The sequence below is a fragment of the Protomyctophum bolini genome (genome assembly GCF_963924005.1).
Source record: "Protomyctophum bolini genome assembly, chromosome: 19".
Lineage (NCBI taxonomy): Eukaryota > Metazoa > Chordata > Actinopteri > Myctophiformes > Myctophidae > Protomyctophum > Protomyctophum bolini.
The window spans coordinates 19,806,930-19,825,974 of record NC_137880.1 but is presented as its reverse complement, the minus strand read 5'-3'; the positions used below and the strand labels follow the sequence as shown (position 1 = coordinate 19,825,974).

The window sequence follows — 19,045 nt, the reverse complement described above, 5'->3', positions numbered from 1 at the left end:
CAGAGGCTGGTCGGTGAAGTCAGACCCCAGGACACTATACAGCTGCTCGCCTGTATGGCCTGGGTATTGTCTTGAACTGCTGAGCACCGCAAAACCTTTAGCGTCTCGCATTATCGCATAAAGAGTAATTTGGCCTCTATTATTAAGGAACTCCTCAGCAGCTCACGTGAGGAGTCGGGTCGTTGAACACAGAGGTCACAGCATCTCGCATGTGACATGAATTAAGTTAGACAAACCTCAGGACAAACATCAGGAGAACAAACAGATTATTTCACTAATACAGCAATGACCTTTTATCTTACCTGTCGGCAACTTTGGACATCTTCATACAGTGTCGATCTAGCTGGGCGTTCAGGAACGATATCTGACACAAAGTGAGAGGGGAGGAAAGCACCACAATGAGCACAACATGGTTTCTTTCAGTTCATTTAGAGGTTAATTGTCTATGCCAGGACCATGACCAAAGTCGTGTGTAGACTGTAGACAATGAACAGATTTCCCCAGGTTCCATATTTCTCTCAAGGTAAGGTATATCATTTGCAACTGATCCACACAATGTAATTTCAATGTATGGCCTCGCAAACCGTGGTCCTTGTGGACCCAAGCATTGCAGCATCCCCCCAGAATAGGGATGCTAGGGTTCATCCCCCCAGAATAGGGATGCTAGGGTTCAAGTGGTTAAATAAGCAGTTCACATGAAATGTACTGTACCTCTTTCTCCACATCATCATTGGTTCCTTTTCGGACAACAACATGCGATGGTGTGTGTATGGGGCTGTGTGACTGTGTTCCCTCCTCTGCCAGACCATACACAGACTGGACCATTTGCAGATGACGAGAGAGACAGTGGAAGAGAGAATGAAAATAACTTAAGACATCTGACGTGTTACCAAGTAATATCTTACTGTAATATTACCAGTAAGACGCCCTGAGGGCGAGAAGCGACCTCACACTAAAGGGTGAGGTCGCGTGCACGCATCCGCCTGGGTGACGGCAGACTGCTGGGCGAGTGCTGGTGCTACGGCATGGGGGGTCAGATCAACATATGGAATGAATTCTGTACTGGCCATATATGGAGTGTGTCTTGAGTGTACAGGGTTTGATGAGGTCAGATCAACATATGGAATGTCAGAACAGGAAGGACGGGTGGGGAGGATCAACATATGGAATGTCTGAACAGGTCAGCTCCATATATGGAGATATAAGGATTTGAGGTTTAAGGTCAGATGTAGAGTTGCTGGCCGGCTCCATATGCAGATCTGGGTGATGATCCAGTCTTCTACATGTATGGCTATCCAGGGTTTGATGAAGTCAGTGTCATGATCTTCATATATGGAGACAGCCATATATGGAGCGTGTCACAAGGCGTGATGGACTGACGGCCATATATGGTGGTGTGACGTGTCGCGAGGCGTGAGGGACTGGAGGGACTGGCGGGCAGTGACGACCGTGGCATGACTGACGGAATGGAATGACAGGTTTTGCAGGTTTTCATAGTAATCTGTGACCTACAGTCGCAACAACGTTGTTCAATGTGAAAAAGAAATCTACAAGCTGACCTACTGTTAGCTTCTGTAGATCTGTTATTTTTAAGCATGCAGCCTTGTGCAAAAATGATGGCGTAACGTGTACGTGGCGTGTGGCAGGGCAGGTTCTTGAGTACCGTAGATGTTACTGTAGGTACCAACCAGGTCACGTCAACTAGTTCTTGAGTAGATGTTAGGTACCAACCAGGTCACGTCAACTAATTCTTGGGTAGATGTTAGATACCAACCAGGTCACGTAGTTCTTGGGTAGATGTTAGGTACCAACCAGGTCATGTCAACTAGTTCTTGGGTAGATGTTAGATACCAACCAGGTCACGTCAACTAGTTATTGGGTAGATGTTAGGTACCAACCAGGTCACGTCAACTACTTATTTAAAAGATTATGGAAGGAAGGAGGAGAATTCATGAGAGAGGAGACAGGCATACTTTCAACACCTTGAACTATTGTCACTATTGTGAGTTTGTCTCTGCAGTCAAAGACACAAAGAATATACCGGTAAGTGTCTCAAGGAGAAGGAGTAGCTACAGGAGTACTGAACCGTTGATGAAGCCTTTTAAAGCAGCACCAGGACATTTTACAAGCGACTTTATTATTCCCAACCCTCAAAGTCAAGGACAGTTAAAAGACATCCTCTCACGGATGACAACTGGCCTTCCAGATGGCATTGTGAATCTAAGCCTGTATTTGTAACTTCTTAACTTTGCACATATATTTGGGCACATTTGTTGCACTGCAACATTCACAAAAAGAGGGAATAGATGTAATATGCTGCAATATTTGTTTTTTAAAGCAGGTACTACACTTATTAAAACAATATTAGTGAAAGCAGCACCAAGACTAAAACAAATAAACTAAAGGGGTCAATGAAATGTATTAGAAATACCTTTTTAACTCTGTGAGGATTCCTCATGCGTCTACATTTCCTAATGTCCATTTCTGTGGTGTTGACACAGCCGGGCTGGGGAGCACACATATTAGTACAGTCAAAATGGGAATCACTGTCTTGTTTCTCTTTTTCCTGACTTCTGGCATCTCTCACTACGTTCCACTGACCAAGTCTTGAAAGTCTTGAAACATTCAATTTAGGAATAATTTCTCTATGATCTTTGTGATGAACTATCTGTTCTACAATGTATGTATATATCTACAATGGGAGCGCCACATTGTGGCGCGGTGCGGGGCATTTATCTTGCAATGGCATACCTGCCAGTGGGGAGTGTTGGCTGGGAGGATGAGTAGGACTAAGTGCCCACACACACACACACACACACACACACACACACACACACACACACACACACACACACACACACACACACACACACACACACACACACACACACACACACACACACACACACACACACACACACACACACACACACACACACACACACACACACACACACACACACACACACACACACACACACACACACACACACACACACACACACACACACACACACACACACACACACACACACACACACACACACACACACACACACACACACACACACACACACACACACACACACACACACACACACACACACACACACACACACACACACACACACACACACACACACACACACACACACACACACACACACACACACACACACACACACACACACACACACTCTCTCTCTCTCTCTCTCTCTCTCTCTCTCTCTCTCTCTCTCTCTCTCTCTCTCTCTCTCTCTCTCTCTCTCTCTCTCTCTCTCTCTCTCTCTCTCTCTCTCTCTCTCTCTCTCTCTCTCTCTCTCTCTCTCTCTCTCTCTCTCTCTCACTCACTCACCATAGGTCTATGGACATCCCAGAAGGCTCTCTCTTGGCTGTCAAGGATCTTTCTCTCTGTCTTATCCTTTTTCCTGTCAATCCTACATAAGAGATGACATAAAAGCTTTCACTGTTTGGCATTGAGAGAGCCAGCTAATTAGGAAGGACAGGTGAAAGGCATTATTATATAAGAGAATGTTTTCCGTCCAACCAGTGGTAGAAGAAGAACTCAGAATACTCTGTTATTATATAGGACTTTAAGTAAAAGTCCTATATTGACAATTAAAGTTTTTTTTAAGGTATTGGCATGTACTATATATAATATAATATAATATAACCCTATAATAACGTACATGTTACAAATGTAGTAAAAGTACTCATTTTGCAGACAGCTTGTAAATCTGTGTAAAATCTTGTAAAATGTACAAATAGAAGATTTATAAAATAGGGCTTAAGTGGTTAAAAATGTTTAGAGAAAAGGGTTGAGTAAATATACCACGGCATCCAACAGTGTTGAGTTCATGTCCCACAGATAAAAAGGCATTGCTACAAGAGAACACCCTATTGTACATAGGAAACATTTTAGCAGAAATGTATTATTTCTGCTAAAATATTAGATTTGCTTGCATTACACATACAGTACGTGCATCCTGCGGAAAGCCTTGCGGCCACTATGAACATTTTCATGTACAGTATACCAGGACAAACTATGCCCTCTATTTTACCGTCTATGGTCATAATGCAATATGCACAAACTGGATATACGTTGGTGCTGTAGCCTACTGCTGCTGAATGTTGGACACTGCTGTATTTATGCAGTTTTATGAGATCTGCTATTTTGTCAACTACATTTTTGGCTTGAGACTTAACCACTTTCAAACTGGCATTCCTAAATATATAAAAATAGGACTTCTTGAAATGATACAACTTCACTTTGGCAATCAATACAAAGTTCACCATTTATACTTTCAACTCCTGCATGATAAACACATTGTCATTGCTTTCAAGAATGTGATGTCTGTACCATCCTCTAAGGCAGAAATGTTTTGTGAACCATAGCATCCATATTGTGGGGCGCTGTCAGCTTGTACAGTAGATCGACTATTTTTATTGAAGATTCTTTGTGTATAGTGTAAACAGGAGGGGACATAGTGTAGAGCCATTGAGAAGCAGGTCAACTAACTATATAGAGTTTAAGTTTATAACAATCTTCAAAAACGGCTCCTGGGTTAGGATTCTTACATCAAGGCCATACTGAGAGACTGTTATTTGGCTTTGATTTTCCAGCAAATAAATAACTGACACGGTTAGTGTGTTGCCACAGTAATTGTGCACACTTACTTGACTTGGGCCTCCGCCTGCATGAAGATGAACTCCCACTTCCTGGCAAAGGCTCTCTGCAGCCTGGCAAGGTTCTCCTGTTAACACAGAACAACACACAGGTTTTATGACCAGTCCAGGTCATAACAATACTTTTTAAACAAGTGGTATTCTTTTGTTGAAAAGGATATAGGAAAGAACTCCACAAAGACCATTGTTTACCTGGTATCCTACAGTGTCAATGTACAGATTTAGACTGATGCTAGGTTCTTGGTTGACCTTTGATCCTAGTTTACTGAGGCACACACTACTACACTGTCTCTCTGCATTTGATGTATGTGTTTACCTTGTTTATTGTAAGTTGCTCTGAATAAAGAGCAACTTACAATGCCTAAATTGAAAGAAAAATTGCTGTTGCTGCTACTGAACAAACACGCAGTTGAGCATGTATGTCTACAACACATCCTTTAACCTTTTCACATGACACTGGAGTTTGAAATCTGCTCTGGCCCGTGCAACGACTCAGATCTCACATCGTCGGGGAAACACCAGCAGCAGCAGCCCACCACTGACCTTTGCAATCTGTTGTTTTTCTGCCGTAAGCTTGTCATGCTATACTCAATCAATAGTGGGAGATGTAGAGGTTAGATGAGCTCCACCCACCGCTTCATAGTCTGCCAGCTCCAACCTGGTCTTGTTCTGCATGGTTCGCTTGCACAGGTAGATAGCTGAGAGAGAAGAGAGAGAGAGAGAGAGAGAGAGAGAGAGAGAGAGAGAGAGAGAGAGAGAGAGAGAGAGAGAGAGAGAGAGAGAGAGGATGGATGGATCTATATGTTCTGTAGGTGTGCAACAGTTCATCAAACTAATAGATTTAATCAATAAAAAAAAAAGAAGTTTCTAGATCGACACCATACGACAAAAGTAAAAGAAATAGAGAGTAATTGATTGGCATAACAACTAAATTGGGGAGGAAAAAAAAGGGGGAAAAAACTGGCTACTAAAAAAAAAGAAGGTTTTCGCTTCTCGATTATTCGATAAATTGAAAAATACATTTATAGAATAATCACAATGGATAGCCACCCTCCCTCTGCACCAATTCATCCTTCACCCTCCCGCACCCCTGGCCTCCACCTCCCCTGGTGAGGAGGTGCAGGTGGTACAGTATGTATAATCTCATTTGGCCCCCTGTCCATCCATCCATGGCCAAGGACGATGACAGTGATTGAAGGAAAAATCCTTTGCCACCAGGGTCTCATCTGTGACTGGCTGGAAGTCAGGAAGTGGAACAAAGCTAAACTAATCCTCCTATCTAATGGTTCATCTGAGCGGATGCTACCAGCTGTGCTACAAGACTCGAGTTTGAGGGAGGTAAAGTGACAACCCAGTGAATTCTCAGAGTTGCATGCAGACGCTGAACAAAATCTCAATGAGAATCCCAAGTATTTTGAGCCAAAACCAATGGTCGTGGATGGGGTGTACCTCACACCGTATCCAGTGTGGAATCCCACTATTCCACTGACAATGTGCAATTTTGTTTAAGCACTTCAACCCTATACCACATTTCCCTGTTCACTTATTCTGTCTCAAAACTGTCTTGCGCACAAGGCTGTGTCTGAAAAGAGAAAAATGTCAAGGAATCCCTTGTGGTTCTTACCATAGTCTGTGTTCTCCGGCTCCCAACAGTTGGACGGCCAGAAATACGGTGCCTGTAGCAGAGCAAAGGGCGGAGAAATAGGAAGCTCAGCTCACAGATATAGAAGTGGTGCTGAACAGCTTGACGAAGCTCCAGTGACATTTCATTAACCACTTGAACCATAAAATCCATATTTTCGGACATTTGGATGGGTGTAGATGGGAAAAAGTACAGAGCAACTGCAGGGATCTCATGATTTATTCTTACACATGTCTTCTCAGTGAGTCAGGATCGTCATACGGTATGTGGGAGACTGTCGTATGTTTTGCTGCCGGCAATACTCAAAATCAAACACAAGTATCATGCTAAGTTGCTACCGAATTGAAGCTCGTACCCCGGCAGCCTGTATGTATGCCTGTAGTCAGCGTTGGGGAGCGAGGGTCTCACACCCTCCATCTAACTCCACCTTTTGCACATACATATGGCCATCGGCTGCTCGCCCCTCACCTGGGTGGCCGAGTGGCTCATGTGGGCATATGTCTCACAATCTCAAGGCCTCGCTGTTAGCATGCCGTTTGTTGTAAAATCTTGCAAATACGCAGGGCGTTAGTGTAATGTTTGGCTTTGACATACCTACTTTTCTCCGCTGACAGGCGCTATGTGCTTTGAGAGGCACTGGGTTATTTCATAACACTATGACAAAGACAGAAAATGAACAAAAATAAAGAGAACTAGAACTGCACTCTGTCGAGTGCATACTTGCTTGCATACTTGCTTGCACTTGTTGCACACTAGTAGGCCATAAATGGCCTATTACTGTAGTTAGTGCGCAAGCACGTATGCAAATGAAACAGAAAGTTGTGCCTGATTTGCTGGGACCAGATTACATACATGACCATATTTCTTACGTCATCATTGAGAGCTAGTCATACATATACTATATATATGTAATTTGTAAGTTGATTAGCGGTATACTGTGGTTACTTTGCGCCAAAGAACGCCCCAACCAACCCGCCACTTTTGATGCGTATGCAAATAAAACAGCAAATTGTGCCAGATTTGCTGGGACCAGGTTACACATGTATACACAGGAACATTACCTTTAATCCTCCCAACACTAAAACATATCGTCATTACGTCACAATCGAAGACCAATTACACTCTGGCATTGGGTCCTTTAATCCACATATTTCTTACGTCATCATTGAGAGCTAGTTATACATATACACACCATGTACTCTGGTCCCAGCAAATCAGGCACAATTTGCTATTTTATTTTACAAATTACATATATATAGTATATGTTTGACTAGCTCTCAATGATGACGTAAGACATATGGTCATGTATGTAATCTGGTCCCAGCAAATCAGGCAAAATTTGCTGTTTTATTTGCATACGCATCAAAAGTGGCTGGGACGGTGCATACGGACCGGACGAAACTATTACTTGCGAGTAATAATTAAGGCCTCAGACAGAGTGTGCAGACTTCACAAAGCTAGCACAGATGATAATTGTTTTGTCGCATCCGTGTTTCTCATTGTCTTTCACAAAAAAGAAAAAGCGATTTCCACTGAAAATGGAATGCTGATGAATGTAAAGGAGACTATATGGACCTTTTATACTATTCCAAACAGGCTTTCATGCCTTCTGTCTGTCTGTCTCTCCACAGCTGCAACACTCACTTTGAAGGAGCTCTAGGAGAATCAAAGCCAGAGCCTTGCAGCTGTTGTGCCCAGATTTGTCACTCCCTTCCAGAATTAGACTCTTCACTCCTCTATTAGAACATAATATATTCTTTGCTAGAACTCGTTATTCTTGTCGATATATGTTCACAGAGCGACATCGTCATATGACGAAGTAGAAATCAGGCCTAAGTGGTTAATTAAAAGGGCTCCTTGTCCATGAGGAGGGGCCAGGGGGGAACAGGGTTAATGGAACCAAGGAGAGGAAGTGGATCTCCACACGAAGATCATTCTAATCATGGCTGCCTGGCTGAGTTCCATCATGCCAAGGGATGTGGGGAACATAATTTCCACTATTTAATTAACATCTACTGTACAGGGATAAAGTGGTCAGATGTAATTATTGCTGTGGCATTACCAAGGGGAGGGGGGTTGTACGTGAAGGGAGACAGATGACTGAAAGCATGCTTTGTAGGGTACAGATTGTTATGCATTTGGTTTCTTGTTGATGGTCTGCAGTGCAATGGACATGCAGTGCTGTCGCCTCACAGCTAGAAGGTCCTGGGTTCGATTCCCGCTCGGGGCACTGTGGGTGCTGGCGGCGTGTTTCCTCCTCCGCGTCATCAGTGCCCATACCCGAAGGCGGGGTTGGCGAAAGGGCCTTTCTGTGTGGAGTTTGCATGTTCTCCCCGTGTCCCCTAGGGTAGGTACCCTCACAAAAACATGCAGTAATCCTGGTCTCTAAACTGCCTCCCCCTGGCCAGCCGGGGCGCCTGATGGAGGGGAAAGGAACTGGTTGGAATAACGTGTTCCTTCCACGCGCTACGTCCAACCAGGGAAACTCCCCCCTGTCAGGTGTAAAGGAGCAACTTGGACACTCAGGCATGAAGGGAGCATGAGTTAAGTCCGTTGCTCTCCCCAGGTTGGCGGAGGGTGTGTAGAGCCCAGGATCACAGTAGATGATTGGCACAGGGGTGGAAAAATGGGTTACAAAATCGTGGGATAAAAAATATATTAAAAAAAAAAAAAAGGACATGCAGTGCTGCTCATTCAAGACTCAGGACAGACTGAGCGTTGCCCTCCCAGGCAGAGTTGTGATGAATATTTCAACAGATCCCTATTCATTTTTAACGGGGTCAACGGAAGCCCCCCCATGTAGAATTGAAGGAAAACGTGAAAAGACTGAACGTGGGATCCAGTTAGTGTTTCCCAAAAACACTATACATACAGTATAGGTCATCATGAGTCACAACTCACGACCCATTTTGGGACGCAGACCTGCTTTTATGGGTCTGGAGTAAATATTTTTCCTACATTTTACTCCCTAAAAATACCTTTTCTATAATATTTCAAAAGATAAAAAATAAAAAAAGAAGATTGTTCAGGGTAGAGAGTGACGATATGCGACTGACTTCCAAGATCCAAGTTATGCCGTACCCATGTAGATCTGGGAATCCACATGAAATTAGATTTATGTACGTGCACGGAAATGCTGTCAGTCGGTGCAATTAGCATAATAGTGTGTCAGTCATACTAATGTGGGATGAGGAGGGATTTGTTTGGGTTTAAGCTCGCCTTCTCAGAGGCACCAGACAATAAGTACTCGAGGGAGAAGACAATAATTATTATCCTTCATCTATTCAATTCAGTTGGAGGGACTTAATCTGGATTTAAATGTCATTCTACAGCATGAGTAGACATTGACCTTTCCCCCAAAAAACATTAATCGAGGCATGGTGAATTTAGCTGTGTGCACAGTGTTCATTTATCCATTTGTAACTCGAGCGTACACAGACATCTAACCAAATTAATGTACTCCTTACAGGTCCATTTGGTTACAATAGGTCTACATTTTTATAGTCCCTGAGTTAAATTAACATGAGTTAATTCTCTGAGTTAAATTTTACATTGTGGTAAAAAAAAGCACCATATAACAAAATGTCAAGTAATCCCATCATTGTCCTCCTTCGCTGGAGTTGTCTGTCTGTGCTCGTTATCTCACCTGGAAGCGGTAGAAAGTACCATCATCTTTGAGTGTCAGGATATGGTCAGAGATGGGGAAGAAGTAGCCCTGAGCAGCGATGAGGCTGCCGATGTGTATGGCTTCAGCTGTGGAACAGCAATAAATAATGAATGAACAGCTAAATGAATGAGTATCGCTCGACTTGTACGTAGCTACTCCATGTATAGCACACAGTAAAGTCCTGAGTGGACCCATAGGTACACTCACAGAGTAACAAATGGAGCATTATTTTTTATCTCCCCCAATCGCTACGGTTATCCCCCCAATCAATTATTTCTATTGATTGATTGATTGATTATATTCTTTATAATTGATTAGTTCGCTTAACTGTTGCACCCCTAATGTTATTGTCCCGCCAAAGCTGATATGAGATTCTAGCCCCTACTGCTAGCTAGCTCAGGGAACTCTGAGAAAGTCACTGGTTGAGTCATCCAAATATTCACTGCACACTCATTTCAGTGTGAAGTATTTCAGCTGTCTTTGGGGGTGGCTACCTTCGACAAAATAAAGAATGCCTTCGACACAATAATCCAATGTGTTTTTCAGCACCCACCTGGATCCTCGATTGCCAGCTCCTTCATCAACCACTGTACAATATCTGCACCTGTAATGGGGTCAGACAGACAATGGAGAATAACTGTTTTATAGCATGGCTGGCTCACAGTTTACCAAGGGCCCGCTAAGCCAGTGGTTCCCAAAACTTTCAGGTCGAGACCCAAAAGAGAGATTAGATGTTTGCCCAGGGCCCAAACTATTAAAAATGGCAGATCTACAAGCACACAACACGTTGCATGCTTGTAGATTGGCTATTTTCACATTATATATATATATATATATATTTTTTTTTAAGTAAATTTTATTCAAAGAGTACGACATGTCATTTTCACAGACAGAGAATATGACTCTTCGTTTTTTTACATTTTCTCCCACAACTCCTTTCCCAGTCGTCCCCACCCACCCACCATCTTTCCCCACGAGGCCAGACATACAAACAACATATAAACACAGGTATAAAACCAATAGGTTGAGTACAAAACAATACACACTACATACAGTATATAGTATATACTGTATGTAGTGTGTATTGTTTTGTACTCAACCTATGATATTTTAGTATCTTGTCTACCTATTGGTTTTATACCTGTGTATATACTATATACACAGGTATAAAACCAATAGGTAGACAAGATACTAAAATACAAAGAAAGGGATCATATGGTTATGATTATTATATATATTTTTGTTATTTATTTTTTTCTTTTATGTACAGTAGGAAAAGAAAATGGGAGTTTTACTTGAGTTGTAGCCTCGATACCCAGGCTTTCATTTTCGTCGGGGCAAACTTGAGTTGTGACCCATACAAATTGGTCTGTGACCCACAAATGGGCCTTACACAATTCACTAAATTTAGCCGACAACTCATATGAAGCATCTCTCTCTCCCTCTCTCTCCATTATTCTCTCTATCCCTCTCCGTCTGTGCCTCAGAGGCGATATAAAGTTAGTTGATGTTGGTGGAATACGCAGAAAGAGAGAGAGAGAAAGAGAGAGAGAGCACAAGAGGAAGGCAAAGGTAACAGGGAGGTGAAACAAAAAGTGTGATCGATGGGGAAGCATAATAAAAGATCTACTGAATCTATTTGGGTCGGAAGACAGAGAGAAAAGAGAGAACCAGCCTCGTCGTCTGAGCATCGTGTATAATGTACTGTTTCATCACACATTTTTTCCACGTCAAAACAAAGAGAGGGAACAGGGGAAAGAGACCAAGGATGGGAAATGAGTAAAACAGGGAGATAAGAAAAGGCAGCAGAAAAATGCATGACAAAACGAGAGAGAGATTTGGAGGGAGAGAGAAAGAAATATCTCTTCTGTGCTTCCCTTGTCCTTGCTCATTGTGCATCTCGAGGGGCATCATTTAATTCTCTATCATGTATTTGTTTCTGCGACCCCCGGGCTATCTCGGCTCCAGCTGTAGAGATTGTGTTTATTGATAATGGCGCAAGAAGGTGATACATTTTCTGTGAGTGGAGGGGCAGGGTGGGGTGTTGCAAGTGGCTAACATTATTAACCACATGAACCTTTGACAAAAATTGATCAATATATGGTGAACATTCTGTGAAAATAACAGATCCAAAAGCTCATAACACGTTGCAACGTGATGCATTGTGAGATTGCAGGCTTGGCTAGAAACTAGACTGAAAGGTCTGAGCCTGTAGGGTGGGGAATGGGGAGACTTGGAAATTGTTATATGATGTTGATAGATTTGACTGACTGAGGTAACATATGTACACATGAGGAGTGTAAGAAAAGTAATAGGACTGTGGCAGCCACGCTCATGACTCAATGCTAATTGAGAAACCGCTTACCGTATGCCACTGTGTTGCACAGTGACATATACTGTGTTGGGTTAGGGTTAGTGGTTAATTAACCCTTTCCCTGATACGTTCCCTCAGTCCCTACGCTCATTCTGTAGCGCCGAGATGAGGTCACGAATCCAAGCCCTCCCATTGCGTTTCAGAAACGCTGCATGGTTTCCAAAATGTACGCAGCTTACCCTTTTCTGCAGATTGTATCCAAAAAGTGAAGGTCCGTAAACGAGCTAAACTCAATTTAATTTAGGAACGGCCAAGAAAATCCAAGTTGCGGAATGAAACGAGCATTTAAATTGGTTGATAACCCTAACCCTTCCAGAACCCAAGAGACAAAGCCTGCAGTGGAAGATTCTTCGACCAGAAGGGAGCGGTCCATCATGAGCTCGTTCCTCTCGTGTGTCGCAGTCTGTGGCTCTGTGCTTGCCTCCCAGCTTCCAGCCTTGGCACACCTGTCTGTGGTCACTCAATTGACACACCTGCCGGCCATGAACTCATCAACCTTCACAGTATTTAAACCCTAGTGTTCACTCCATTCATCACCAGATGCACAACCGCTCATGGTAGTGGCATGACTTTCTAGTGAAGTTATAGTCTGTTATTTCCTAGTATTTTGCTCCTGTGTTTCCTGCAGTTAAAGCTCTTCTCCTCTCCTCCAATAATAACGTGAAGGAAGTCAAACAGTAAAATAAATGTCAAATGCCTCACACAAAAATCCACCCCCTGCAAGAGCAAATGTGTTTTTGAGAAAAATGGAGACTTATTCGCATTTTGAGGTATTTCCATCCAGGAGTTTTTGTGCAAGAGCCTTAATGAGCAAAAACACGGCTTAATGGAAACATGCTTACTGTCAGCATTCTCTTTCTGTAGTGCTGTGTCTCAGTCTTACCTGTGACAACACTAGGGATTTTGGTCATGAAGCTCTTGACAGTTCTGATGGGCACGCCTTCCGTCTCATCCTGAATGCTTGTCACAATGTCCTCAATCTTAAAGGGAAAAGGAGAGAGAGAGAGAGAGAGGCAGGTGTGATCAACAAGCATTAAAAAAAACCCTCATATGTCCAAAACTGTTACTTTTCAGTAAATGGGAAAAATAACCTGTGTTCCAATGGATATAATAATATAATAAGCTCTTGTTAATACTTTATTGGTTAAACATTTATAAACCCCACAGGGAGACATGGATTCCCTACAGTATTTTGGCCAAATCATTAAAGGTGAGCACCTTCAAAAACATGTAGTGAACAGCATTTTATTATTATTTTTTTAAATATTTTTAATCCCATGATTTTGTAACCCATTTTCACCCCTGTGTCAATTATCTAATGTGATCATGGGCTCTACACACCCTCCGCCAATCTGGGGAGAGCAACGGACTTGAACTCATGCTTCCTTCATGCATGAGTGTCCAAGTCGCTCCTTTACCTGACCTGGGGGGGAGTTTCCCTGGTTGGACGGAACACGTTATTCCAACCAGTTCCTTTCCCCTCCATCAGGCGCTGGCCAGGGGGAGGCAGTTTAGAGACCAGGATTACTGCATGTTTTTTGTGAGGGTACCTACCCTAGGGGACACGGGGAGAACATGCAAACTCCACACAGAAAGGCCCTTTCACCAACCCCGCCTCAGGTATGGGCACTGATGACACGAGGAGAGGACACACTGGCAGCACCCACAGCGTCCCGAGCAGGAATCGAACCCAGGACCTTCTTGCTGTGAGGTGACAGCACTACTGACTGTGCCACCGGCACGTGAACAGCATTTTAACATAAACAATAAGGAACAAAAATGTGTTCCTTAGTGTAGGCCTACTGCTTACAGTATTTGTTCTAATTAAGGGACACATATTTTAGTTTCCAAACAAGGGGCAATTCCGTATTTCAAGGAACCGTTGGCAAGCCTACATGGCCCACTTGGCAGTAGAGTAAATCAGATGATGTTTCATTTCCGTTTTGATCGCATGCTTTCGTCAGCCTTGATCTCTCTTCTTCAGATGCTTTATTTTTTCTTTCCTTTCCTCGCGTCAAGAGTGTGGGAAGTGAGAACTCTTTTGTCGTTTTGGAGAACAGCTAGTTGTACCACACAACACTACCACATGACCAGGTTATATAACCCCTAAGGTTATATAAACCCCTAAGCAGACTATGCACTCCTTGGTGGAAGAGAGCGCAGAGAGAGAGAGATTAATGAAGAGAGCCGGAGAGGAATGGAGAGAAAAAGAGAGAGCGTGAAGAAGACACTGGAATACTATAGATGTCTAAACATAATAGTCCACTCAAGTGATCTCATTAGGGAAGCACTCACCACAAATGCACACATACTGTACACGCAGTCACCACACACACACACACACACACACACACACACACACACACACACACACACACACACACACACACACACACACACACACACAATTATAGTGCTGTCTACATAACATGCTATAAGTCTGTATCAATTGCTATCTAAGTCTACAGAAATGCTATCTAAGGGGGTGGGGTAAGTGCTATGGGCCATGATGGAGTCTGAAAAGGTGGGTTTTCAGACTACGGCGGAAGATTGGGAGTGATGCTGCAGTTCTGATTGCAATGGGAAGTGCATTCCACAGTTTTGGAGCCAGAAGGGAGAAGAGTTTGGGACGTGTGGAGCGTGAATTTGGCCCAGACCGGCCCACCACAACCAGCGTGCAGAAACTCTACCGCCCGCTCCGTCGCGGCACACACAAACAAACAAGCCCTAATACCACCACTTTTACAGAACAACATAGGCCTAAATGATACAAACCAACAGACAACTACACAACCCTTTGTAGAGGGTTTATTTGTCACTCACTGATACAGGTACAGTTAAATTATCATGATGGCACTGGCAGAATGGCAGCACACCGGACCTTTCCTGGTGGCCTGCCGCCTATTGGCCTGCCTGCCTGTCAATTTTTTTAAATTATTTTAATCATGGTGGCCCCCTACGGTTGCGGCCCACCGGGAAAATGTCCGGTATGCCCTGTGGCCAGTCAGCCCTGAGCTATACCGTCTACAGCTGTTGTTCTCAAACAATATGTGCCTTTGGGATTTTGAGAATATACCCTAGGAAATATATTTTATCCACAACTTTCAACCTGGCATACTTATAGACCAATTATTTGTTTACAGACATTGAGACTGGTCGCACAGTTGACTGTTTCATGCAATCAATTCCCAACAGATCTCCAAACCTGTTGTTAAGGGGATTGTTGGTTTAAGTTCATTCAACCTCATTTTGTGTGTTGGCTAGTGAGGCGCACCCTAGGGAGACATTACAGTATTGTGCGCAAAGAACAGCTGATATACAAGCTCAGATCGTGGTCTGCTATTCTTAGCTTAGAGGTCTGCTATTCTCGACCATGCTCTGCGTGAGCGACACCTTCGAGGGACTGAGCATACATTATACTTGATGGGCTGCAGCTGCGCGTGGACGAGCAGGCTCTGCTGCCGTGATAATGAGCGCTCCCTGCGTTCTTATGACAGTGTGGTTTTATGGACAACTTCCTTGAATTGCCATTATTGTTCACACACAACAGAAACTAAGGGGCGAGAGATCACAATAATTTTTTTTTTAAATCATTCTTCCTCCACACTGGGAGAAAAACAGCATCTGAAAATGTTATGGTGAATTTTTACACGTGAGTGCAGTTGGAACATTTCGGTGGGGTTCATGTGCTGTCGGCCTGCACGAGCATGCTGATGCTTATCAGTGTGACGTCGTCTGATAAGGCATCTATGGGCATGTCATAATATGAAACATTCTAATTTATGTTAAAAAAAATGTATTTCCCACATATTTTCTAATGCAGCAAAACATTTCCAAATATGTAACATCCGACTTTAACACCCTGTGGTGTGCCTTTGCAGTATTGATCTTGTTTGATAATATCTTGGCATTATTTGCTAAATACAAATGTGTAAATAATTGTTAAATGTGATAAACCCTCATTGGATGTTTTGACTGACTGAATGAAATATCTTTACATCCCACAGACACCCATATACCATTATGTTTTTTAATCAAAAGTGATATATCACCAAACACAGGCTCTACAATATCAACTATCAATCAAAAAGTTGTCTGTAGACACATTATTATTATTTTGTGGGTAATTCAACTCATCCACACTTACATTCAGTCAGTATAGGCCATTGTGCTGTTTCATAGTTGGGTATGCTTTGCTTATGGGCACCTTGGCAGTAGCTAATGGAACTGCATCCAGCCCTGATTCTATCCAGCCAGGCCAGGGGTTCAAACTATTGAAACTACTACTTTTGCCTTTCTAGCCTTTCTAGCCAACCATCCTTATTCTTAAAGGACCACTTCACCACTTTTCAACCTATCTTCATATAATAGGTCTTTATTAATCATGAAAAAATGGCAAAATTTCTTTCTACTCAGTCTGTGTCGGCTGTGGGCAGTTTAGAAACTGTCTTCCAGTGACATCATCATGAGGCAGATATTTTTTTAAACAAGATTTTTTTACAAAAATATTTAGATTTTCATTATCGTGAGAACGATGGCTTCCATTGTCGCATTGCAACTTTTCAGGACTAGAAAGCCTGCAGTTTCTATTAGCTTGTATTCCCCATCGATGATGTCACTGGAAGACGGTTTCTGAACTGCCCAAAGCCCTCCTATGAGACACAAACAGAGTATAATATTTTTTTCATGATTATTAGTGAGGATTATATGAAGATAGGTTGAAAAGTGGTGAAGTGGTCCTTTAAGAGAGACAGAGATCAGCGGTATCATATAAGCAAGGACAGAGCTGGCCTCTGGCAACAAATCACAATCAATACAGTGATACAATGCTAACAAGGCCTTGATGGTGTGCCCAGATAGCAGCTAGAGTGGCTTTTGATGACTTCCCCCTGTCTGGAACAACAATGGCCTCTTGATGGATAATGAAAATGAGCCCATAAGGATGGTTACAATAGCGGTCCAGTGACTCGCATAGGCACACTGGAGTCAGAAATATGTGAATGCCTGAAGAGAATGACAGTGATATGTTGTTGTTAAACTCTGTCTTCTACAAGTGTGTTTGTGTGTGTGTGTGTGTGTGTGTGTGCGCACACACACACACATACACACACACACGAGCGTGTGCACGCATGTGTGTACACATGCACTGCTTTGCATGCATGTGCGTGTGAGTGAGAGTCTCGGATTGCCTGTGAAATACAGTCGAATGGGAGCAGATTTCATCAGACTTATTGCAGGCTCTTCTGTGTAACAGCCAACCACCCATAGGGCAGCAAGCCACACAGTGTACTGTTATCGCACACCATTATGCTTAACGTATACTCCTGCCTCATGCCAAATCTACAATCTCAGACTAGCTATTATCGACATGCAACATCAGTGCGCAACAAAGTATAAACCAGGCCTCAGCATGGATCAGCTGTGACACCGCTTACAGAAAGCTTATAGCTTCCCTTCAGTGATAGAGGGGTTTCAGCTTCTGAGTTGTTTCCTCATGACACTGACATTCATGCTGCTACATTATCATTTTAATACCAATAACATTAGTTTGTATTATGTTATTACTATAAACACTTCCATTAGTATGCCTTGTGCTTTTGATGAATTTTTATTCCTTCCCCTGGAAAAAATTAATTCTAAACTTTTGAATTATTATGAATGAGTGCAATATAGCCTTACCTGCCACAAAAGGTAAAAATCTACAGAAGTTACAAAAACAAGACCATCTCTGTATGTGAATGCTTCCCACAGAGGCAGAAAAGGTCAATGGTGGAGGGATACCCAGGAAAGAGAATTTGTGATGAAAATTACCTCTACCTCACCAGGTAGCTGCAAACCTTTCCCTGGCCTGTCGTGACACTTTAACATGCTGGCCGATCGATGCAGGCTGCTACAGAAGTAGCAGATGGATGGATGGCATTTTAGTGAACGATCTGAGGTGATACTTTATCCATTTATTTAACCACAGCAATGACAAGACAGGTTAACCCTCCTAATGAATAGCCTCCAATAAAAGATGACAAAACTGTTTGCTTTGCAAGTAGATCTAAGCTTCCTCCGTTAAACTAGACACATTAGATGGAGATTGTTCTTAAACATTAGAGGGCTTCACGTGCATTGGAAGCCGACATGGGCACACACAACTGAGGAGGGTCACAATGCAATGAAAGAGGAGAGGACCATGAATTATGCAAAGACCCATGCATGGCTATAAAAGGTTAAGCATTTACCACTGATGCATAAAGTACTCAGCAAACTCTTCCGGATGGAAGAATCGCAGCAACAGCTCAGATGTGTCTGTATAGATTCACGTTCTGCTCTTAGATTCAATGCTATAAAATGTCATATCGAAATATAATTTTACAGTCACCATGTATGCTTGAAATTCAGCATCTTTTCCATTCTCACATAATGAGATTTTGGGGAGTATGGGCTCAGATATGTGAAGAGAACCTCATATTGAATTATTGTTTAGATGCACCTTGCTTTCAAGGGACTCCGAGTACATATTCAATCACTGTTTTGCTCCTCTGAGAGTAATTTCACATGGAAAATCTTTACATTAAGGGATTCTGCAATACGATGTAGTGCCGGGGGAAACGCACTGATTTGCCTCAGCCTCAACACTGCCAGTCAACTCCTGATAAGCAACACACAGACACAAAGGCAAGTGACA

The 19,045-nt window shown here is 42.8% G+C and overlaps 1 protein-coding gene across 1 annotated transcript in view; it reads right to left on the bottom strand.

The window, feature by feature from the left end:
* Positions 1-19,045, bottom strand: part of LOC308334297 (regulator of G-protein signaling 6-like) — a gene marked incomplete at its 3' end in the record, with an annotated part of 73,668 nt that overhangs the window by 9,915 nt on the left and 44,708 nt on the right. The window contains exons 2-11 of the mRNA XM_080790969.1: positions 13,253-13,349; positions 10,549-10,599; positions 9,975-10,081; positions 6,311-6,362; positions 5,320-5,384; positions 4,678-4,754; positions 3,356-3,437; positions 2,432-2,506; positions 712-816; positions 303-364 (exon numbers count right to left, since the gene is read on the bottom strand). Of these exons, the coding sequence (XP_080647095.1) occupies positions 303-364; positions 712-816; positions 2,432-2,506; positions 3,356-3,437; positions 4,678-4,754; positions 5,320-5,384; positions 6,311-6,362; positions 9,975-10,081; positions 10,549-10,599; positions 13,253-13,349 (773 nt within the window). The remainder of the gene's footprint in view (positions 1-302; positions 365-711; positions 817-2,431; positions 2,507-3,355; positions 3,438-4,677; positions 4,755-5,319; positions 5,385-6,310; positions 6,363-9,974; positions 10,082-10,548; positions 10,600-13,252; positions 13,350-19,045) is intronic.